A 25,756-nucleotide genomic window follows, 5' to 3' on the forward strand; every position below is an offset into this window, starting at 1 on the left:
GTTCTTTGGATGAGCATATGACTGAAGTCTGACCCAGTTCACTTTACAGAAGCACATCATGTTTTTCTCAGTCCTGTCCACCAAACAGTATAGCGTGCTTATACACTGAATTAATCTTTAAGCAGACCCAGGATAATCCAGAAATAGATCAGGAGCATAGCACATTCCAAATTTGCACATACACTTTCAAAGATGCTATTTTTGCAAGGTATACAGATGGAGGAAATAGAATGTGTTCACTGCTGTCTCAGTGCCTGCATTCTTGCACTGTCCCTGACCTGATTCAGGCTCCCTTGGACTGCAGCCTGGGGATTGTTTGACAGACATGCACAAGTTTTTTATTAGTTCCTTGCTGAGACCACCAAACCTATTTTGTCACAATGAGCCAGGAGTTAGTCCTGATGGCTTTAGCCACCTATTTTTGCTGATTTCTCTATCACACTTGGGATATATCATCTCTTTTGCTCAAGTTGGAGCTGCAAGTCAATCTTGTGTCAAGCATTGTTTTTCTTTCCTGCATTCCTGCCAAATCAATCAATAATTTCTTCAGATTCTTCAACAGGGATGCCTCTATTGATGCAATGCTTTTGTTTGTTATTTAATAAGCCCTGACTATACTGTCCTTTTGCCTGCACACACTGCTACTTCACTCCTAAAGGTTGTATCAAAAAGCTCACAGATCACAGTACCAAACTACCACGGCCAACACTTATGCTCCAACAAGAGAAATGTAGCAAGTTAATTGTTCGCCACCACAAATTACAAGCAACAATCACTGACAACAACCACAAAACCAGAGACAGATTCTGTCTCCCTCCACTGCAGTTGGAGCTGTATTTTGTACCTGCTTTTATTCAACTCTCACTGTTTGGAGACACTGTGCACACTGACAGGGTCAACTCCTTTGCAGATATTCCAGGCTTTCTTCTCTCTGCTGTGGTGGGCATGTATTCAGATTTCCCTCGAGTGCCTGACAGTGCATGTCACATGTCTGGAGATGCATGTCACCTCTGTTTAGAGATGTGGTATTTACAGCCTGCATCAGGGACTTTCTGTGCAATGTACCAAAGCAGAGCAAGCTGGCTTATTACTTGCTGCCTCAGAGTTCAAAGTTCAGATCCAGATCCAGACATCGAACTTTTTAAATATTAAGGGCCATCTGGTTTTGCTTTTAGTTAGGCTCATCAGACAGAAAATCCCAGATCATGGTGTTTGGTGCTGGCTTTCTCATTTCTGTCCCTGAGTTGCTGAGTAATCCTGGGGAAGCAAAGAAAATCCTGAATCCTGTGCCTACCTACTGTGTATGTTACTAAAATGGTGTCCTCTTACTTATTTTTAATGTAACTATATAAGACTGCAGTCAGCAGCCAGCACAGTGACTCAGCAAAGCCCCAAGCAAGGAAACTCCCTGCTGGGACTCCTGCAACCCAAAGGAAACATGGCCAGGCCCTGGGCCTTTCCTTACAGAACAGCCTCACCTGCTTTGGGCACCTGCAGGACACTCAGGACACTCACAGCAAGGGCTCCTGGAACTAGAGTGCAAACTGCTTGTGAGTACTAAAATAAGGACCAAAGCCTATGCAGCCTTCAGATTTCAATGTTGTTTTATCAAAGTTTCATAGTCCTTAACTCAGCACCTTTATGTTACTGCCATTTATTTACCCTTAAGTTCAACAACATCCTTAATTTTTCACTAAAGAGCCTGCCTGTCACATCCCCATCTGCACCTCTCACACCAATACCTGTCAGTCTAGAAGCATGCCCCACATTCCTAACAGGAAAGCTCAGGTGCTCATTGGGGATATTTGTCTCCCAAATCCTTTTGGAACTTGGATATAACAGATTTTTCAGAGACTATCTGTTAATTAGTATCCACAGAACTATCAAGGGCGTCTGTGATGTCGAACACAGTATCCTCTATTCAGTAAGCAATTTATTTCAGGAGGTTGACTCATTTCCTTAAAGCTTTTTGAGCTATCTGTTGTGACTGAAAAAAATTCAGAAAATTTAGAAGTACTCAAGGAAATGAGCCAACACATCCTGGAAGAAATTCATCCAATATACACACACAATAAGATAAGTCAGTCTTAGATTTCTAAAGAAATGAGCAGGAAGGAGTTCTAAAAGAACCTGAAATATTTTCTGTGAAACGCAATGTTTGTTTCCCATCCTCATAACTCTCCTCACACCCACTTTAACAGCAACATACTATGGCTAACCAGGAAATGGTTCTCCTAAGTTTGTTTTCTCCCTGCAAAGACAAAAAAACCTTCCCTGAAACAAATAAGTGGATCTCCCCTATACTTAAAAACACTGCTGCCTGCATGCCTCCTGAGAGCTTTCACACCCTGGTGCTTACCCCTAGAGGCACAGAGTCCGTGGTCAAACCATAAACCCAAGAGAGCCTTTTCCATGAGATGAGTAACACAACACTGAATCACCTCATCACAGACTCATTACCTTCAGGGGTTTCCAGCAATGTATCAGTGTCTCAAGGCACTAGTAAATATTCTTGAGTATCAAATAAGCCACCTCAAAGTAACTGGGAGAAATCATGCTCCAACAAAACAGAAGACAATTTTCCTTTGGAAATTTAAATGGAATTTTATGACAAAGTCTTGATTTACTACATTTAACTGCAGAGCAGTCCTAAGCAAAAGGACATTATCTAAAAAATAGCATCTTATAACCTATTCTTCATCACATGATATGCAATATATAGATGGAGAAGAAGGGGGAAAAAGAGGTTGGAAGATCACTCATGACTTTTGCAATCTACTTCAACTGAAGACAATCTAGAATTTCCAAGATAAATTAACTTCTGAGTAATGCACTGATGGCATAAACAGACTTTTCAAGTAATAACTAGTAAAACTGCTAATTTGTCATAAGCACCATCCTGTCACATTCAGAGTAATAGGAATGATTTTTTTTCCCTATACATTGCCAGATCATTTTTCTCACATTTAGGCTTTAGTAGTTTTGTAGTGAGATGGATAATTCACAATTAAGATTTACCTCTTCAACAAAAAGGATGCCAATATAGTTATTTCTCATCTCAAATATCTAAGCTGATGTCATGAAGATGAGAGAAATTAAGCCAAACACCGCTTATGATAAGTACTAAACAGCTCTGCAGATTAAACTGGATGAGACCCAAGCCAGAAGAAACATAAAGGTCATTTTGCAGTTCTTCAGAAGCAGTATCATTTTAACCAGTACCAAAGAGCATCATCAGAAGTCAAGAACAGAGATAACAATTATCCTTATTTAACTTTTTAGTATAAAATATCTGAAATAAAAAGTGCTCTCTTGCGTGGTGTTAACATGCAACAGCAAAAAGGAACAAAAAACTGTAGACTAATGAAGGCAAGGAAGTTTTATTAAGTTGTGTATTATCTTGAAAGCACCTACATATAATATTTCCATTATTCCTTCTCCATTTCCAGGAGAGGATTTTTAAAAAGCATTAATTCCCTGGGACTCATCAGGCAACAAACAGAACCTAGAATTGAATGCAACTAGAAACAAAGGCTCACCAACTCAGCTACTCCCAGCAACACACGTAAACCTGCACATAAGTAACTAATTGCAAACAGTGCAATTAGACTCACATTCATTTTACAGCAGCCATCACAGCCTCTCTGCTGGGGTCACTGCTGCACCTTGCAGCTGAGCAGGTCCAGTGGCAAGTTACTGCCAGGAGTGTCCCTCCCACTGATGGTCCCACGCTCCTGCAGGGAACCCCTGCTGCTGTCCCCCAGCCCCTCCGCGATGCTGAACCGGCCCAGAGCTTTTTGCATTCTTGGGAGGGTAAGTGCTCTGCCAGCTTGGTGCTGCTGAGCCAGCAACCAGCAGCACCAAGCACAGTCACCTACCTGGATCTGAAACACAGGGATTTGTATTTAAGTGCTGGAGCAAGAGAGGAGCACACTCAGCTCAACCTGCTTGTAATTAGGACTGCTTTCCAAACCCCAAACCTTTCCTCATCTGATCAACCCAGAGCTCTTCAAAGCTCTTGGGGCAGTGGCACTGGTGTCAGCTGGGATGGCTGGGATTTCACTTCTGAACACACAGCAGGGGTACATTTGGCTTGGGGTTTTCAAAGGAACTGGACAATGCACTTTTCAACGTACTGCTCAAATTTACAAGTTTAAGTATACATCAGAAAAACGTTGTTGCCTGCACATTAAATACCACCTCATCAATAACTCCTAAAAAAATCTTACTCATTGTTGACTTGAGTAGATTGCTGCATCCTTATTCAGTATCTGGGAAGCAAGTGCCTTTCTGGAAGTTTACTAAAATTAAGAGATACATCTATGTTGAAAAATTTGTCGAACTGAATTTTCCCCCACCCTGCAGGCTTCCATCTGCTGAACTATGTCATGCATGAAACTCTAGATACAAATTAAACTACAGTGAACATAGAAATATTTTTTTTCTTTTTTAATGAGGTCATTACTGGATATTTATCTCGGTGACAACCAAATGTGCCTACTTCTGCACTATAACGTTTTCCTACACACATTTAATTGTGTAAAGTCAAACTCATTTAGGCTTAACTAGCTTCATATACAAGAAAGTGCTCCCACATTTTATGGCAAAGATAAAACATTGATTAAGGTCCTGATTTTGCAAGGCATGGAATGCATTCAGTTCTTAGTCCTCTTCACAAACGACACTTATTAGGTCCAAGCTTTCAGTTTTCCCCTCTTGAAAATTATCCTCAAGTGTGACTTAAGTCATATGAACTACATTTTTGACCATCAGATGAAGTTTAAATTCTCAAGGAAGCATGCATTTAATGGAGCATGAGAGCTCACATCATGTCTGAATAGATATATTTTTCCTCTTTGCCTTATTACAGTATATACAGAATGACGACCTTACTTATATGGAAATTGTAGGTTCATTTTTTGCAATACCACACATTGGAATATAAAGGATTCATTGCTTCCCAAGGTTAGGGTAGGAATGACAAGGGCAATGAACCTACTGATTTTTATGAACTTTCTAGGACTACTGACACATTAGTGATCAGTGACTCGAAACACGACGGAAGACCAAACAGTTTGACACTAACTCTGAATGACTGCCACACAAAGGAGGCAGATCTCTTGAAACAAAGCTCAGAAGCACAGGGTTTGCCTGCCTGAAAATCAGCTGCCCATTACAGTGAGGGCAATGGAGTCCTGGCTGCTGCTGGGCACAGAGACAGGGAACGCTGCCAGTGCAGCCGTGCCCAGGTCCCACAGGGTGAGCGCCAGCCAAGCACAGCCGGTGGAACTGCACAGCTCCAGCATCTTCACCCCAAACCAGAACCTCCCCCAAGCCAAATGGCAAATGCTGCAAGGGCTGGGCACCACTCTGGCCCACCTGAAAATATTTTCATACCAGACAAGTTTCAGATCTGGCCATTCTCTGTGTCTTTTCTGTCCTTCAAACAGCATAAATTGATGAGCTTTGCTAAGAAAGGAGGCCTATCAAAATCAGTACTGGCACCTTCCTTAACCTCCTCCAGTTATAATTTAAGAACCTGTGTATCCAATCTCAGACTATATTAAAAATGATATTAAATGTATCTGCCAATAAAGTGTTAGCTTCAGAGTCCTAGTATGTTTGTGTCTCATCTTTTCATGTCCCAATGGCTTCACTTATACCAGTCACATCCTTAACATATCCTATTTAACACTCAGCTTGTAACATATCTCAATTCATATTCTTACAGTCATTGATAAATCTGTGCAGACACAGGAGCCAAGAACTTCATAAAAAATGTACAGGAGGAATTCTAACACTATGCATAATGCAAAACTAAACCATAATCTATTTCTCATATTAAAAAAATCAATAGATGCATGTATGCAATTCCTTTTTCAATCCCATTATCACTGACTTGGAATAACTGTTTTTCCAAATTACTTTCAAAATACTGTACAGCACACTGATTTCATGATGGAAAACAGCACTGGAAATGTCTTTTAAAAAATTAAATCCAACCTCCTTCCAGCAAATTAAAATACAAGCTGACACAAGGCAGTTTTACAGTAAAAGGGAATATTACAAATCCAGAGGTCTACATTGTTTTTCATTATCCAGTGTTTGTATTTGCCATCTTCCCATCTGCTAGAACAGTCACTTCAAAAAGGCATGGTTGTGAGAACACCACTTTCTATCCAAAGGATTATAAATGTTGTCATGCCAAAACCTCTTGCAGTGGAAAGATACTGACAACACAGCTGAAAATGTTCTCCCTGCAGCTACGTTTGTCTAGTTTTCAGGTCAGGGCTATCTGAAAAACTGAAAAAAACCCACAATTAACTGAAAAGTTTGGATGTTCTGGTAAGACTTTCTATGTCAGAGCTTGAATTTTTATATCATTCTACAAGATCCTAGATTTTGAGGGTTTTAGCAGGGAATTAATTATTTTCTTCTTCTTACAACAAAAAAAAGTATATATTTTAATGTAATTGGTATCTTTTCAGGCATCTACTGCATGCAATGAAATACTCAGAGGAAGCACTTTCTACCCATGTCATCTAATTTTCTGCAGGAAAGAAATGGTATTATGCTGGGTATTATAAATGGGTATTATGGTCATAAACTATTTTTGAACAAAATTCACCAGCTCACAACTGAAGAGGAGAAATTCCATGTTGGTGAAAAAAGAGCTTTGTATGTGGGTCAGGACCTAGGAAAAACTGAAAGAATAAAATTGGAATGCAGTACCTGGAGGGAAAGCTTCTGAAGACCCCTGGTTTATTATACAGGCTTTTTTAGACCACTAAAGCCTCACCCCACTTTAGGATACAGTTGTTACATTGGACTGCCTCCACTTTTCATTATCCCACTCAAGAGGTGGCCTTTCCCTAAATATTAAGCCACCAGCAAATGAAATTATCAAGGCGGCTTTTTTTTGGCATTACGGCTGATGACAAAGAGCACAGTGCCAGTGTCCTGGAAGTCAAAGCCAGAGACTCTCATGGAGCCAGCTGGGGAAAGACTCTTCCCCACAGAAACTGAAGCCAGTGGTTTACAGACCTTAGCAGCAGCCAGAATGAGGAGTAACCACAAATTAATAGTTTTATGCCTAGCAACTAATCAACAGACATGAACAGTACTGTTCACATTTTAAAGTACAGAAAAGGAAAGAACGGAACAGGAACAGGAAGGGAAAAATCAAGTGAATAATCAGAATTTTCTGGAAGATAATGAAGATTTTACTTTGTATGTTTTCTATAATGCAAACCAAATAAATCTTCTAGGAATAAAGTATTTTAACATTTTATAATCTCTCTGTCTAATGTGAGCCTCTATTTTAAGCATACTAAAGGCAGTTTATGCAAAAGCTTTTTCTTTTTAATCCTGTCTGACCTGAAAAGGAGAGACTCCAAACTCCATTACCCTAGGAAGCTTAGTATAAACCCAGAGCCTATCTAAATTGCCCTATATAACTTCACATCGGGGGCGGGTTTGTTTCTTTTTATTTTTGTTTGGTTTTATAATTCTGTTTTGGATCCATGAAGTAGATACAACAAAAAATCAAGCAGCTTCTGTAAGGCAGCTAATGGAAACAAATACAATGACCTTTGACAGACAGCATTTGGAATGTGCTAAGGATCTCTAGAATGAGGGCATGCAGCTCATAAATAGGGCTCTGTAAATTAGGACAAAAATAGGCCAACCTGTGCAATTTGGCCATGGGAGATAATCTATTTTAACCAGAAATAGGGTTTGCTTCTCTCTGCTGACTTTTTATTTCTTATTTTGTACTTCTTGTTTTCTTTAAATATGAGACTTCATGACAACCCGTAACACTTACCAAGATGCAACTTCCCTCACCATTCCATGAGCAGTGCAGAGTCCACCTGCTCATCTCTTTGAGCAACCCTCACTTTCCAAGGAATTCCTAGAAGCCTGTTGCTGTAATAACACACTAGCAAGAAAACTGGGATCTCATAGTTCCTTCAAACTGAATATCCATTTATCTTCTTTGATTCCAACTGGGGCCAATATTGGGCACAGCTTGACTCACCACACGATTACAGAGCTTGACCACTCTTGTCATTGCAAGATTCCTCATAAATAGAGGAAATAAAAAACAACCTCCAACATATTAAATATTGCTTGTAACAACAGTATTTTTTAAAAAAACTAAAGCAAAATCTGGGTTGCTACAGAACAAGAAAACCTTATGGGTCTAAGAGGATGTGTATTAAATTCTGTAGTCTTCTACAACTTCAAAAGATGGTGGTTTTCAGTCTAAATCCTAATTAAAAATCAAGAATTTTTGAGAAGAGAAATTATTTCTTCCTTCCTTTTTAGGACAGAAAGACTGAAATTTACCTCAACTTCTCAAAGTAAGGACAGGCCCAGTATCTCTACTAAAAAGCCCCCTCTTCAAATTTCATCATGCTCGTCACTCTCAAGTGACAATCCTCACTAGCAGTCCTGAAGAAAAAATGACAAGTCCATTCTAGGCAGAGCTGAAAGCTGAATCCAAAATGACAAACCTGCATTTCAGATGTGACAATTTCATGTTTCACACAGCACTGCCCGATTTACCAGGGAGCAAACAGCATTTCTGCCTCGCCCGCAGCCTCGGTGGGACCCCGTGTGCTTTCACAGCTGTGCTAGCTGCACTCCCACACAGCTCCTCTACAGACAGAAAGCTGTTCAACAAAACTTGATGGACAAGACTGTTCCAGAAGTGCTACTGACACTTTTCAAAGTTCAGCCAGTACAAATCCAGAAATAGCCAGGAAAAAGGATGTTTGCCTTCATAGAATACACCATGTCCCTCACATACACTTTTCTTCTGGAAATCCTTAGGAATACACGGGGAAAGAAAAAGAACATGCATACAAAGCTGTTCCTCAGCAAGAAAACTGGCCATGTTTTCACATGCACATTGATGAAACTGAGGAAGATTAAAGTATGGTATAAGTGAACAAACTCACATATATATCTACAAACATTCTTTAAAATGCTGTCTTTAAAAACTGAGCATTAATTTAGCTATGTAGAATTTTTCAGTTAGGTTCAATTCCTTGCATTTAAACATGAAAGACTGAAAGTTTCCGTAAAGGAGTATCCTGTGAATCAAAGTTTTATAAAACACAGTCTTTTCTACAAAGTATTTGTTCATTTATTACTTCCTTCCTTTTTTAAAAATAAAATAACCAGAAGTCCCCCAAAAAATATTCATATGCACATTAAAAAAAAAAAAAAAAAAATCAGTCCTTCAGAATAAGATCATTCTGTGTTTTTCCCCTTGGGCTTTTCTCATTTTAAAAAGGCAACATTTATTTTCATAACTATTTAGCAGGCAAAACACTTCACTGGAAGTTGTACTGTATTGGGAAAAGCTCCATCTACTATTCCCTAGTGAAAGCCAATCAATCACCTGCAAAGCACTAACAGCAGAGGCAGTGACTGATTGCTGACAGTCTTGTTACCAACTGCACCAATCCATGCTGGGTGAATGTGTGCAGTGGGTTCTGCTCAGCCTCTTATAAAGAAACTCCTGTTAAGAACTTTGGTGGGATTCCTCATGAGCCACTGCAGTTCTAACTGAGCAATAAAACCACACTCAGAAGCACTGAACTGCCTGCTCATTATAGAAAATTAATGAGAACATGCTAATTGAGAAAATTAATGAATGAAGAGGCAAGACAGCTTCCAGTGTTCCATTTTCAATTCCTTTTATACTGGCTGTAACTCTGCAAAATTTAACTTGAGCTGAAAATGTACCTGGATTGCTTCAGACCTTTGCCAAACCTCTCTGTGCAAATGCCAGGGCTCAGAATAATGCCCATTTTAGAATATCCATCTTCTCTTCACAGAATTAACAACCACTTTTTCCTCTCAAAACACTGATCCAGATTGCATGACAGTTAATTGTACAAGCAATACTAAAAAAAAATAAGCCACAGGACTGTGCTTTTGGGTTTTAAAATAAGAGCACAATATTTGCCTTTTTCTGCTCCTAGCTCCTCAAAAAATAGTGCTTTACTAGAAGACATGGGGGAATACTGGAGGTACAGCAGCAAGCTGGCAGAGCCCCAGTGCTGACTGGTGTTAGTGCAACACACAATTCCCAGTGCCTTCAGGAGCCTGTGCCCAAGGGGAGACTTAAATGAAATAATTTTCATTTTAAACAAAGACCAGGATGGAGAACCTCAAGCAATTACAATAAATGTTAATAACATGTTTGAGAACAGAGCTTTTATTCTTAAAAATATTCACCAACTAGCATGGCTCTCCTGAGAAAATAAGAAGTGTCCTCAACTTACAAAAGAGTAAGTGGAAACTGGAGGTGCTTCACAGCTATTATCAGAAAGGATGGAAAATCCTGGATTGTACCTGTAGAATTTAACTTACCTTAACTGCAGCTATAAAAGTTATGCAAATTAAAAGGTTTTTTTAACACTTGAAAGAGTTGATAAAAAAATTTACATCAAAGATAGACAGGCATGCCTACCAGACTATGTCCTTACCTCTGTTGTTAAAAAATGTGCAATTTGATCATTCAGAATGATGAAACCACCATCAAAACTCACACCACTATCCATGGATTTCAAGTGGCAATGGAGACAAAAGCTTCTGGACCTTCCACCATTTAACAAAGCAGCATTCACATACTCTGGTATTACATGGTTGTATAATGGGGGGTTTTGGCCCAAGAAGGCATAAATTTGGGTGTTCCTCATAGGTTTCTTACCCTGTGCTAGCTTAATATTTTTTTTGTACTTTAGGAACTCAACAGACTGAATATAGAAATAGTTTTAATCATGAAAATAAAATACAAAAATCACTTTCAGCATAGAGTAAGAACCAATAGTAATTTTACAGAGTTGCTTCATTTTAGGTTATTGAATATCAATCCTGAAGTGCTGTGAACCATAAAAAAACAACAAGAAAGACTGTCATACCTTTATGCAGATGTAGCTCTCGATGTATTTAAATTAGACTGTTTCAGCTCATTTAGCAGTCTGTGCATTTTACAGCACAGATCACACTTCAGCTGCTAATGCTGTTGGGAAGATTCACTTCTGTTTATTATGGAGACACTTTATTTACGTGGCTTAAAAGTAACTGCATATCCACAGTTTGTTCCAGGAGAGATTGCAGCTTATGCAGCAACTCCAATCCAACTTTTATAACCAGGTATGCACTGGAACAGCCCCAGTTAATAATGCCCACTTTGTGGAACTACAATAATGTTGGGAAAAAAAATCAGACTAAAAAAAAGATAACTAGAAACAGCATCTACACAGAACGTAACATTAAGTGATGCAGAGATGGAACATCTTGGGAAAAGGAGGCACAGCAAGTATTTCTCAAAAACCCTGCTGAGGCCACTTAGTCCCAGCCAAATATAACTTCAGTGGTCAGAACTGCCTCCTCCATCAGTTTCTGCTATAGCTGCTTCTGGCAGTTTGAATTGACCATTCTCTCTACATGAGTCATTAGGTCCAGAGAAGCAGCACAGTCTTGGAATGAATGAACCCATCAGTCCCACTTAGTGAGCACTGGTTAAGTTCAGTGCATGTGAAGGGATTCCTGAGAAGTGATTCCATGTGCTGCTCCAGGTACTGGCTGTGCTCCCTCCCTAGCAGGGACATAAAGGCTGTCCTTTGGCCAGTTCCAAACCACACATGCAGCAGGCATGTTTGCATCCTTGATTAAACACAGCACAGAGGAAAATCACAACCCAAATGGATTAGTGGTGCTCTCAGTACCAACTGACCTACTGATCCACCCCTTTGGAGTCACATTATCTGCTAATGCACACACAACCCCCAGGCCTTTGCATGGCAGCCTAGAGCTCATTCCAGCTCCTCCTATGAAATAGCCTGAACAGCACAAAGAAACCCACACAGAAGAATCTCTGGAGAGGATTTCCTTCTACAAGAATTCCTCGTAAACAGAAATTTTCACTCCTTCAGAACTGATGCCATTTTAGTTCTACAAAATCAAAGACTTATACAAATGATAATGTTGCTTTTCACAAACAGTAAGAGGTTACTTGTCCAAGATAATGTATAAGCATTGGACTGTAAGCACATCAAGTTACATGATGAATATGATACTTCAAATTTTCCAGTCTGTAAGCCAGCCACCAGCCAAGGTGGAAACAGGAAACTGTATGTGTATTTAGTGTTTAGGAATAACACATTTCATCTTCTAGCAGGTCATTGTGGAATCAGATCTACATTAATCAGAATCACGTTTTTACATAGCTCACTGCATGGAGAATAGCAGAGAGGAACTCAAGGCAACTTTCTGCAGTTGTACCTCAACTTTATCTGTAGATTAATTCTGTAGCATGCCAGAACACATATCAGAAAAGAAAAGATGAAGAGGCAAAACAGCAAGAAACACACAGAAATACGACAGCACAATTCTGACCTACCTATGTGATAAAGTCCTATCCAGTCAGTTGGATCTACTTCTTCCTTAATATCCCAGAAAATGATGAGGTTCTGAGACTGTCCCAAGGTGTACTCGTACATGCTGGCCGTCAAACTGGACCTGCTATCCGAGGTCACTAAGTCAGTGTCACTGTTGGCCCGCTGCAAGTTCATGTTCTCAGGCATGGTGCCCTGAGAGGCCAAGCTCTGCAGGTTCTCGGGGCTCAGGGTGTAGCGGAGCTGCGGGTTGCGGCGGCGCACGAAGAGCAGGTGCTCTCGGGCTGAGCTGGCCATCTCCTCCCCACGTCTGTCAACTCACGTAAAAAAGTTGTTGTTCAGAGATCTAGCACAACGAAGGAAAAAAGACAGTTTTAGGTGAGACAGGAGGTGACTCAGTCAGTTATTAAATGGAGAAGTATTAGTGCAAAAATGTTCCCATAGACACCTGAAACAGAGCAAGTACAATCTTTTTTTCATTGCTCTACCACTGCAAAGAACTTTGTTCTGCAAAGAACAGCACCTATTTACCTGTACATTAAAAAACCCCCATGATTCACTTACAACAAAATTCAGAGTTAGCCATACACCATGAAATAACATTTATAAGCCAGAAAACAGCAGAAAGCAAATCACCCAAGATAGTCTATGAAGAACAAGCTCAGTAACAAAGCTAATGTAAGTGTGAACTTGAGAGTGAAGTAGCCTTAAGAGCAAAGATATAATGAACTTGTCTTCTACCATAAAAATCCCAGCAGTACATGATGCTAATGGTAGTTTCAGCAATACTCTCTATGCATTGTGTGATCAGCATGAGTTAAGTGTGGAAGATTGGAGGTAAGGTTGGACATATTTCAGCAGAAACATCGTATCCCAGATTTATGCTACTATAAAATCATCTTGTAAGGATTTCATCTTATAAAGTACAAAGCATAGCTTCTGAGATCCTCTATACCACACAAAAACATGATCAAACCATTGACTGAGGAACTTTAGACTACAGATATATATCAATTAGTCCATTTATCTGTGCAAATTTTTGTTGTCCTTCTCCACCCATTACAAAACAGAGGCCTTAGAACTTCAAGGCAATTTCTTCAGTAAAGGAGCTGTCACTGACTGCTTTCCTCCAGCCCTGAGCAAACACTTCCCTGAAAGACAATATCACCACACAATACATTCAGAATCAGAACTTGTTATCCATTACCCATTATATCTAAATTACTGTCATTTGAAAAGAAGCCCTCACATTACTCACAACGTGCAATAAATCATAACTCATCTTCAGTTTTCTTTTCAATAATGTTTTAGTGTATGAACTCTTCAAGCATACAAAAAATTTTCTGCTGTTTTTCAGCTTTTCTTAAATGGGAGATGTTTTGAAACACTAAAAACTAACAAAGAGGGGAAAATAAAGTTCAATTTTTCCAGTTGTGTGCAGTATATCATCCACTGTATATGATTCAGCATCAAATAATGCAGAGAAGGAAGTAAACAAAAATTCAGTTCAATAATTCTACATATACAGAAGTGACACAGAGACAACCACGTTTACTTCCCAAAGTACATGACACAGTTTTTCCTGACATGAAGAATATTTTGGCTGCATACACATCTTATTTCTGGTGCTGGACATCAGCAGGGCTCACTATCTCCTCTCTGCCATGTTCCTGTACGCTCTGCCCCTGACATAAGGGAGAAAAGGGAAACTTTGGTTAAAAAGGCCATTTTAAATGAGAATCAGGCAAGTTAGTATCTCATTTCTCTATGCAAAGTTTTATTCACTAGATCTGAAAATCCAGAGTGCTTTGAGACCAGAAAGGTTTGTAAGAAACAGCCACTACCTTCCTTACAAGCCAGTGAAACACACAGGGACCAGCCTGTGATGTGACAGCACACACTACATTTAAGTGTTAAATGCGTTTAAGTCACACTGAGAGTTCTATCCCTGAGTCAGGAGGTCCCAATTTGCTCCTGAGGCTGCCCACCACAGCAAGCAGCCCATGCTTCTGCCTGGGAACCACGGCCCTCAGCACCAGATCAGGCAGCATTAACTAACAGAGAGCTATTAAGTTTGTCTTCTGTCCCACAGGCACAGATTTGATGTCTTTGAACTACTGTATGCAGTGGTTTTATGGCAGTAAAATCACTGCAAAATAAGGGTTGTGAAGGGAGACTACAGGTTAGAGACAAAGTTTTAATAGGAGGGATGAAGAAATTTCCTTCAGCTGCAGAGTCTTACACTGTACCTAGGGCAGAACCGGCATTTGTTGGAACATATTGAAAATTTATATGTGGCAGATGGACAAACTCATCTATGGTTAAGGACACGTGAGAATTAACTTGTACTAGCCAGGACTATGCCACAGTTTGAGAGATGAAAATAGCCTGAGAAAAACATTAACTCCTTTGCAACAGTCCATTTTCCTAAGTCCCAATGGCTATCACTCTGGTGAAACACATTAGTTTCTGAAAGTAAAGTAAACCACAAATATAAACACTGGCTAACTCATTTGATCCCATTCATAATTCCAAGTGTGATCCAAACAAACCACATAAAGCCACTGAAATCAATTTGCTACCAACAAGTTAAAACTCACATGTAAATGAGCTGCTATTGCAGGTAAAAAAAATCAAACCCCCCAACAATTCAGGACTCTTAAGTTTTTACAGCATCTTCTAAATCACTAAAAGTGGTTGTAAAGGGGCCCTCAAAGGAGTCCTCATGCCTCATGTCAGATAATATTCTGCTATGTAGCATGTCACAGTGACATTAGTTAAGAATCTTCTTAAAGAGAGAAATATAACACTCATATGTAAAAGGGGAAAAGATGATTGCCATAAAACCCAACCCATAAGAAGTGACAGAAAAGCAAAAAGAGCCACTACCTCAATTATTTTCAACTGAGAAAAGAGATTAAAACCTTACACAGTGCCTTGCTGCCTACAAAAGAAATTAGTTCATTGGGTTAACAATTCCTGATGTCTGTCACTAATAACTAACAGAACATTAACACATACATCCTACCGTAGACTGAAAATAAGAATTATCCTCCCACCTTCAGTTCCTGCTAAGCACCACTGACACAGCCTTTGCACCTAGACTATATTGTAAAGACAATGCCCAGGATTAACTGTGTGCACCTGCCCTGCCATGAAGGTTCAGCTCACCAGGCTGAATACAATCAGAGCAGTGATGTCAGTGACTATCACACCAAGCTGGCCAGGCATATGGTTTCATGAAGGCAAACTGAAATGTTCAACCTGAATTAAAAGCATAGGAAAATACAGGCATTCAGGAAACCAGCAGATACTAACTTCAGCAAACTGTTTCAGTAGAAAAGTGAAACCTGTATCAAAGCTGCTTATCTGTATCACAGCATTTTCTTCAGTACTTGACAAGAAGCTTAGAGAGAACTAGAACTGATTTCCTCTTAATCTCTAAGTGGCCCAAGTTCAGGATTATTTCTATCTAAATATACTCCCCAATTACTAATCATAGAGGGACTTGAACTGGGAAATAGTTCCACTTAATACCCAACATACAGATAGGAAAAATCCTCTTGCCCGACCTTCTTCACTAAAGGAGATTGAAAAGAAATGTCAGCCCATTTCACACAGTCAAATACTCAACAGTTTAAAAAAATCCATGAATGGAAGTCCAAGAGTTCCAGCACAGGAATAAAAAGAAAAAAAAAAAAAAATAAATCCTACCCCACCATGCAAAACAAGCCTGAGTTCACATGCTGCCCTGTTTATCTTACTCCTAGCAGTGATTCATTTCTTGTTTATGCAGCGCTCTTTGATGTGGCTGACGGGTGCTGCTCCCAGCCTCTTCCCACAGCACTTAGAGTAAAGCAGCTCCGCAGGGCTGGCCCCGGGCAGGGCTGAACCCGGCCCCGAGCAAGGCTAACCCCGAGCAGGGCTAACCCGGCCCCGAGCAGGGATAACCCCGGCCCCGAGCAGGGCTAACCCCGAGCAGGGCTAACCCGGCCCCGAGCAGGGATAACCCCGAGCAGGGCTAACCCCGAGCAAGGCTAACCCCGGCCCCGAGCAGGGCTAACCCCGGCCCCGAGCAGGGCTAACCCGGCCCCGAGCAGGGCTAACCCCGAGCAGGGCTAACCCCGAGCAGGGCTAACCCCGAGCAGGGCTAACCCCGAGCAAGGCTAACCCCGAGCAGGGCTAACCCCGGCCCCGAGCAGGGCTAACCCCGGCCCCGAGCAGGGCTAACCCCGGCCCCGAGCAGGGCTAACCCCGGCCCCGAGCAGGGCTAACCCCGAGCAGGGCTAACCCGGCCCCGAGCAGGGCTAACCCCGGCCCCGAGCAGGGTTAACCCCGGCCCCGAGCAGGGCTAACCCGGCCCCGAGCAGGGCTAACCCCGGCCCCGAGCAGGGCTAACCCCGGCCCCGAGCAGGGCTAACCCGGTGCCGGCGGTCCCGGCCGGTGCTCCGCGCGGGGCTCAGGGCGCTGCCGGTGCCGCGCTCATTAACCCGCCGCTGTGCCCTTGGGTCACCGCGCCGCTGCCGGCAGAGCCTCCCTGCCCCGGGCAGCAGACACTGTCCTGCCCGACTGACACCCGAATGTCCCCCGCTCACGGCATCACTGAATCACTTAGGCTGAAAAATACCTTTACCAGCATCCAGCCCAACCATTAACCTAACACAGGATCACCACTGTCACTGTCTGACAGCTCCTTTGCTGAAGAAATTGTCCCGAATATTCAATGTAAACCTCCCCAGGGGCAGCTTGAGGCCGTTTTCTCTGGTCTTTTTGCCTGTTACCTGGAGAACAGACTGACACCCAACTTCCAAGAAGTTGTGGAGAGCCATAAGGTTCCCCCCCAAGCCTCTTTTACTCCAGGCTAAACACCCCCAGCTCCCTCAGTCCCTCCTCAGGACCTTCACCAGCTCCCTTGCTCTCCTTTGGACACATTCAGATCATGCTTCGTGTGTACCTCTCAAATGCCTCTCCCATGCTGAGATAACCAATCCCCATAATTATACAGGCTGAAGAACACATTAAGAATACAAAGAACAGAAAACATGCTGGTTTTCCAATTACACACTGTGTGACACTGCTTTGTTCAGTACAACGATTTATAAATGCTACAATATAAGGTTCAAACTGACCATCTGTCTGAGCTAAAAGTGGCTGAGAAAATGCTTCTTGAATAAATTTAGAATTTGGAGATCATTCTCTGCACAGAACTCAAAAATAGCACATTTTCTGGGATAAGGTAGAACTCCAGTCCCTATAGTGGCTTCAAAGCTGCTAGAAACTCTGGCAAAAGCAGAATAGTCAGAATTCACTGTCGGCTGCAAAACCTGCCTGTGCAGCTGGGTGATGGATACCCATGACTCACTCGTATGCTCCACCACTCTGCACTCACCCTGCTTCAGCACTGAAGAGCTTTTCTCTCCTCCAGAGCTGCTGTGCACCTCTGCCAGCAGGACAGATGGGCCTTCCCAGTGAAACTCAGCAGCTACTTACTCAGCATGATCATCGGGAGCTGATCTGGCCTGAGACAAAGGGATTAACTGGATAGCTCTTTAACTCAATAGCTTCCTTTCAGGCCTGTATTCTGCTATTTCAGATAGTAGATTTGGTCTATGAAAAATAAAAAATAAAAATACAACAAAATAATAAATTCAGATAAAGCTGGCATAAAGCATCCTTTTCTCTGCTGACAAAAATGAGAGAAAATCTTCATCCTTCTGCCCAGATGTCATTTTCTTGTTATTCCTGCTGGAATATTTCCAAGAATTTCTCCTCATCAAGTTTTCTGCATTCCACAAAATGTAATTTCTCTCAGAAGGTATTTGACTGATTAGCAGGATTTTTCTCCATTAGCTAACATTCTGTCAGATCTAAGTTAAGCTAACACATTTGGATGCTTCCTATTCTATCACCAAGATAAAGATGAATGTAAAAGCTGTCACAGTATTCAAGAGCCAAGAAAAATCAGTTCTTTAGGATCTCTATTTTTCTCCACTGATTAACAAAGAGAGGGTAATAAAGCCTTTTCACTTACATGACCATGACTATATCCTAAGTCTTTGAGATTATTTAGTTCATTAATTAACTTGTATCATATAGTAGAAATTTAATTTTATTCCAGTAGATCATGAAATTCAGTATTTCAAAAATACAACTGCCATCATATTACATAACTGCACAGCTCTGAGCCTCAACAGCAGGCAGAAAGTAATGAGATCCATCAGCTAAAATACAGTCCTAACTGTTCAATATTGCTACCTGGAATGCCTGAGTGCTCAATAGGTCTGCATGTTTTAAATAATTATTTATGCAGGTAGATGATACAAACAAACCCAGGGCAAAAAGTGATCACTGAAAACCTAGAGAGTTTGTGATCTGATAAAATCAAAAGAGAGATGTCATCAACTGGAAAAATCAAATCATTACACTTCTGACACCATTTTTCTTTTTAATTACAAGGAGACTCAGGATATATCAGAAATATTAAAAAGGAAAGAAGAAGTCTCTGTTTCTTCCCTCAGTTTCTTCTATTTTACACATTTGACAGTAAATTTGTATTCACTGTTTTTCCCTGAACAGCCAGTCTGGATATTACTTTTATATGGGGAGCTCTTGAAAGATATTAAAAATTATTGGAAGCTACTATCACAGCTGACACAGGACTTACATACAGCTGAAATACTAAATGTTCTTTAATAGCTCTCTTTTTTAATGGAATAAAATTAAAAGTTGCTTTAATTCAGCATTAAATTAATTATATAGTAACTGTCTTGAAATATAAATTGTTCTTTCCAGAAGCACAGAGACAAGTAAAATTCAGGAAAAATATTTTTCTGCTGATCTGCTTGCTTCCTCCTTCAACAAAGCCCCCCAGACTTCCATAATAGGACAATTACTGGATACTCTTAGAAGCAGCTTAGCCTGAAGCAATGATGATGAAAGAACTTAATAAATTTCCCAGTTCCAGAAACAAACCTATATGCGCATGATCTTTCAACCAGATTTCCTTTTTAAGCAAGAAAATTGCCAAGAAGGTCAACTTAAGCATCTTGAAAGACACAGCTCTTTGTAGATCTTCTCCCAAGAGAGATGTTTTGACTTTTCCACTCAAAGGATCCCCACAGGAGTGCCAGACTGAATGACGTGCCTGACACTCTGCTGGCTGTGCCAGGGAGCTGGCCTCCTTAGGGGAAGAGGCAGAGTTCCTCCAAAAAATCGTTCAGAGGACCAAAACCACTCTCTCTTGATCTGTGGAGGAGACTACAGTTACTCCAGACTGAGCAAAATGGGACAGAATTTTGTTGGGATGTCCTTTTGCCTTGTTGCCCTGCTCTGAGCCATGAGGGGAATAAACTGTGCTGAGAAAACTCTGCCTTCAGTCTGCTAATTCATCCTCTGAACTCACTGCTGGGAAATCACAACTAGAAACTTCTGGAAACTGGACTCATGTCTTAAAGTAAAGCTAAAAATTACTGCACTGTAATTTGACAAGGATGTCGCTGTTCAGGAGAGGGAGGGAAAAAGGAAAGAACGTGTGCATGCATCTCCAGTCTGCTTTGGACTCAAAGCTGGTGACTCAGCTCAGATGTTAAACATCAGCTCAGATTACAAAACCACCATATAATTTAGACTGGCTGAAAATCTACCCTAAGGGAAAAAAACATATAGTTCAGCATAAACATACACTTTAAGAAAACAGTCCATTCATTATTTGGCCAGAGAATGGCCCAATTCATTCAGTATGTAAGAGAGTATCTATTTTAATAGATTTCTGTACAGTTCATTTGTAAAGTGAGTCCTACCTTGTATCTACCTGGAAACAAATGTCACTTTCCTATGACCTTAGCTTCTTGAGCAGGGCTTCCATCTGCCACCCAACAATGGCAACTTCCTTACAGCAGGCAGAAGTTCCTGCTCAAGCCTGACATCATGGCCACAAGTCTGAAGAGTTATGCATATTTCTGACAAGTCCACACAGCAGCCCACCAGGCACTGGGCTTTCAGTATAACTTACTGCATTTATTACCACGCAAAAGCTTCAGCATGGAGCAAGCTGGTGTACAGCACACTGGCCAAGAGTGAAAGTCACAAATACCTGCCCAGATCCTTACACATCTGCATAGCCCAGCACTCTACAGTTATGCCAGTTTTGGAGGGTACTTACTGATGCACTTTGTGGTCAAGGAAGACAAATGTCCATGTCCCCACAATGCTGTCCCCACGGCTCAGGTGAAGTAAGAAGCCCTAAAACATTTCAAGGTAACTCAGCCACATGAACTGTGGAGCTGAACACTGAGAGCCTGGATAACCTGTCTGGAATTGTAAGGAAGGGGTTACAGAGGGTTCATCTAATCCCTTCAGCTGCAGCTGCCAGGCTGTGAGATCCATCTGGCCTGCAGATGCATCTTAGCATTGCTCTGCAGACATACAGGAGGATGTCAATTGCCTAAAATTCATTCCTGTCTTTCACTGAAGTAGCAATAAAAGAACTGCACATAAATTTAAATTAAAAATACCAGATAGGCTCCTATCCTCCAGACTACTCACATAAGAAACAAAATTTGACTGGAGATTGCAGGGCAATTTCATAGCCAACAGACCATGTTCCATATTATATGCCCTCCTTAACCTCCTCCCGGTGTGGCAACTACTGTAACCAAGTTTGTTTATCTCAATAATCTTTTCTGCAGCACCACTCCTCAGAGTGGAGCTCACAGCTGAGGCAGAGACTTGGGTACAGCCATGTAGCCATTAAACCCTACATATTGTGAACTGTGGCCTTGGATAATTCACAATGCAATGGTACTCTACAGAAACTTTAAAACCAGAATTCCCACTTCCAGGCCTTGATCTTGAGTGTCCATGACACAGCTCTATCTGCTGCTAGTTGCTGTTGATCAGTTGTTTCCAAGAATTTCCCTTCAAGTACTGTTGCAGCTGCTCTCAGTTTAGACTTCTGATGCCACGTCACACAATCCAAAATACAGCCCCCTTCAAATGTCTATACTAGAGACAAATTTTATTCTCTATGAGAAGCTCCTTTGTCACAGGATGGGAAAATTAGAATTCAATTATTCTGTCACTGAACTATAATATATGCTCATTCTTACATATATGAAAGCCCGCAGGAACCTAAATAACCCCCCCCAAAAAAAAAACCAAACCAAAAGGGTAACCCGTTCAACTCTCTTGAAATCCCTCCTGTCCTTAGGATTTCCAGAACATCAGCAGCAACAGCCCACAGTTACCCAATTATAAGTTTTTTCCCAAGGCTTTTTCACAAGAGACAGTAAAGACCAAAATACAGAACTTCTGCAGAAAATAAAAACTTAGCATTTGCCTTTTCAGGAAAGAAATAAACACAGAACCAGAAGAAAGAGTACAATGCTAAAAAGCTTGACAGAAAAGATGTATTCCTTTGAAAAAAGAAAGGAAATCTGCCAGGCCAAAAAAGCCACAATTCAAAAAGCCATTTATAAAATAATGCACTTAACAGAAGAAGCAGTACAATTATTTACTGCTTACTATGAGAGTAGTTCTGCAGTTTCATTCCAAGTCTCTGCAACCAGTACCCAAGCAGAAACTACTCAATGAGTGTCACACCACTGAATGACAGCTGTATTTTAGTGATACTTAACAGAGCCTGATTTAAGCATTTATTTGGCAGTTATTAAAACCTGGTGTATTTATATTTAGATATGCAACAAGCATTTCTAGACATTCATTTTAACTCAATTTTTAACTGGAAATCCATTCTATGCTGATGGAAATCCTTGGAACATATAATGAATATGAATGAACATGCATTGTTTCACCCATACAAGCCCAAATCCAATAGAGTCAGTCCCATTTTCAAGCCTGTTTGAGATCAATTTTCTACCACATAAAAATGATTTCACCCACTGAAATGATAGCAAACCACCACAGAGCAGGTACATCTCTCACACAGAGATTCTCACGTTTGCAGGGAACACAGGAATGCTGTTTCTCTCAGAGCAGCACATGTTCCAATTCATGATGCTGTTTATTCAGTTTTGTCACAAAGGGGTATAATCAGCTTGAAAAAAGGCATTTCTTTGTGCAAAACATGCATCAACTGACTGCAAATTTGAGAATTCTGTAATTGAAACATGTAGGTAGACTAAAGTAGAATAAAAAAGAGTGCCCATCAGTCCATGGCAAAGCAATTTCCTTGACTCTCCATTTTTTCAAGTTCCAGCCGGGTAAAACTGATCATAGTGTGGGCGTGGGAGATGTTTAAAAAAGACTCAATTGGTCTCCTTAAAGAACAAAGGGAAATTAAAAACAAAACCAACCCAAAGCTTTGTGTACCTAAGTCTTATAAATAAACTTGTAGATACAATCAGTAGATGAGGAAAACAGGAAACAATTATTTTTAAGAACTGACAAATTTTGCTGGAGTGAATTTAAATGCTGTCTGTATAAATGTGAATTTCCATTCTTCTGCCCCTTTTACCCTTTTGATATTTCAATTTAGATCATTTTGCCAGTTATAATCTTCCCCCCACAAAGCCTGCATTTCCATAAAGTTTTGAGGAGACTCTTTGGCTGAATTAAAACATGAGAACATTTCTGCTTGTCTGCAGTTTAATGGAGTTTTTTGAATGAATGAAACTCTACCAAGCAAACATCTACCAAAGGCATCCCTGACACTAAGAGGAGAAGAATGATGGTCATGCCAGCCCAAAAGCAATGGCTTTTGCCTGCTGACTGTTCCAAATACGTCCTTAAGGAGGAGGTGCCACTACCAAAAACATGCTAATATAATGTTTCTCATATATATATTTTCAAGTTCAACTTAAGGTGCCCAGTGTGTTAAGTTAGAAATATTGCAGAGAATCAAATAGCTATGAATGCAATCTTTGCAGAAACTGCAAAGATTGAAAGCCCTAAAGATTCCTCCTCCAAAAAACACCCGTTCTACCTTCTTTAAATCGCTTCCTTATAATCCACAGAAAGAGAGCCCAGAACAAGAAAAAAAAAACCCAAATTGTTTGTCTGTATTAAACACATATGTTGATCTTCAGCCTAAATAAATCCAGACAGAAAGTCAGCAGGGCTGTATATGAAGGTGCTGATGATACCACCTTCTCTGCATACAGGATAAATCACTTTTAATTCAAAACACTTCAGCTCTAAACCAAACCAGTTCTGTTGCTTAATAGCAACAGTTTTGTCTTTTACAAACCACAAAATAGCACCATACAACATTTTGAAGTCTAATAACTTGTTTTAAAGAATGAAGCTTGCAGTCTTATGTCCTACTTCAGATTTTCTTCCAAATATGTTTTAGGTCAGAACTTTGTGCTTGAAACACTGTGTCAGAACTCCTGGGTGCCAACTGCTTTACTTTTTTTTTTTTTCTTAAACACTAAAATAATTTCAAGGAAACATTTTAGCTGGATAGTCAAGAAACAGAGCACTTTATCATTTCAGTAAAAAGAAGTCAGATTGGTAAGTAGTTACTGTGCCCTGGATAAAATCTCTTCCACAGCTGTGTGAGTCAGATTATTTAATTTACACCAACAGGTTATTAGGAGAAGATGCCTGCATTCTTTGAGGTGCAGCAAGACATCAGTAGGACACTTTGACATATTCTATGCCATACAAATTCCCTCTCTCCTCAAAGCTAAGAGCTCCGAGGAAGCACAGGCTACGCCAGGGAACAGCCTCAGAGCCAGAGACATACACTAAATCTCAACTAGAAAGGAAGAGAGATGGACTGCAAAAACTTCCCCTACTTAACAGCTTGTTGATTTGCAGTTTACAATCCATAACCACGCTCAAGAGAGGAGAAAACCAGTTAGGAGTCCTAAGGAGCACCACTTTGACAACAAAGATGCTATTGGGGTTACTGGAACACGCCTTCATCACCCCCAAATGCATCCCAGGGCACACTCGGCTGTGTCTGGTCTGTGCTTCTGAGATGAGGAAATTGTTTGTGCTAGAGCACAGAGCACTGAGGAAACAAAGCCATCACCAGCCGTGCCTCTGTCCTTGTGAGTACACCTTACAATTCATTATTTAGTTCAATGAGCACGTGCTGTAATTTCTTCTCCTTGCAGGATTACGGCTGCATTTGCTGCTTTCCTCAGTTTCTGCAGTAAATGAAGCAGAAGTCTTTCAGAAGCTACATGAACAATTAATGAAAAGACAACAATACAAAGTAGGCTATATAAAGATGAGGCTTATTATGAATTAATACTTTTACTATTAAATATGCATGAGTTTTTAATAAGTAGAGCTAAAAATAGAGCGGTGTATCACAGGATTTCTCCAGGCTGTACAATTTTCATTCATCTTCATCCTGTGAAGAAATGGACCATTGCTGAAGGGATTCTCACTGCACATTTTTGCATTGCTATCACTGGCCCTAATTCATCAATCCACAAAAATCCCCAGCCTTTGGGATCTTGGCATAAAAGATTCTGAACAGCTCCACCCTCTGCCATAAGGCTTGCAGGAATGTGCAGCAAAGTCTGCTCATCCATCTCCCAACAGGCACAGGTCTCACAGCCCAGTCCCCATCTGCAATTTGTGTGTTTAGAAAGAATCCATTAGTAAGAAGACTCCTGCATTGGTTAACAATCAGCAACCAGCAGCAGATGTAGCCACTAGACTTCCTAAAAACCCTGAAGTAACTACTTAAATCTTTATCTTTTCATCTTAATATTTCATTTTCAGAATAAATGTGTTCTCTTCATTACTTTCCCCCCACCAAGAAAGGAAATCTGAAATTGAGCCAAATGCATCAAATTTTCTGATTGGATTTTAACATTTGTTTTTAACATCAAGTCCTGTTACAGATGAACAAAGGATTTTAATAAAGTCTGCACTAGTTCTGGAGGAGGTGTACACATTCAGGAACACACCCCAATTCTATATACATCCACCCCAGGGCGTAGGTGCTACAGCCCCAGGAAACGGAAGAAGATTGAAATCAGTGTTTATAAATACAGCCAAGAAATCCCAGCACACATACTACCAAATTTATAAACAGAACTTCAGACAATCTCATCTGGAGGCCTAAATTTCCTACACTTATTTATGTTGGGGAATTTATTTTTTTTTTTACATGTTGTGTTGTGCCTTCATGTTTTTAAAGTGACCTTGGTGTGTTTAAACCAAAGGACTTGCTTTGATTGAGCTGAGTAAAGAGTTGCTAATTGCTGTGTGACAAATGGAAACAAAGAAATCATAGCACACTTCATCCTAGTACCAGCTTGCATTACTCTAAAATCTGTATTTTAAAATTAATTGTTCGATTTTGAATGTAACTTATTTTTCAATGTGCAACTATAAAATGTAATTTAATCCACATC

The 25,756-nt window shown here is 40.5% G+C and overlaps 1 protein-coding gene across 1 annotated transcript in view; it reads right to left on the minus strand.

The window, feature by feature from the left end:
* Positions 1 to 15,472, minus strand: part of HECW2 (HECT, C2 and WW domain containing E3 ubiquitin protein ligase 2) — a 105,921-nt gene extending 90,449 nt beyond the window's left edge. The window contains exons 1-3 of the mRNA XM_059475588.1: positions 15,445 to 15,472; positions 14,028 to 14,101; positions 12,422 to 12,762 (exon numbers count right to left, since the gene is read on the minus strand). Of these exons, the coding sequence (XP_059331571.1) occupies positions 12,422 to 12,713 (292 nt within the window). The 5' untranslated portion in view covers positions 12,714 to 12,762; positions 14,028 to 14,101; positions 15,445 to 15,472. The remainder of the gene's footprint in view (positions 1 to 12,421; positions 12,763 to 14,027; positions 14,102 to 15,444) is intronic.
* Positions 15,473 to 25,756: the final 10,284 nt, after the last annotated feature.

Source organism: Ammospiza nelsoni, chromosome 7, assembly GCF_027579445.1.
Source record: "Ammospiza nelsoni isolate bAmmNel1 chromosome 7, bAmmNel1.pri, whole genome shotgun sequence".
Lineage (NCBI taxonomy): Eukaryota > Metazoa > Chordata > Aves > Passeriformes > Passerellidae > Ammospiza > Ammospiza nelsoni.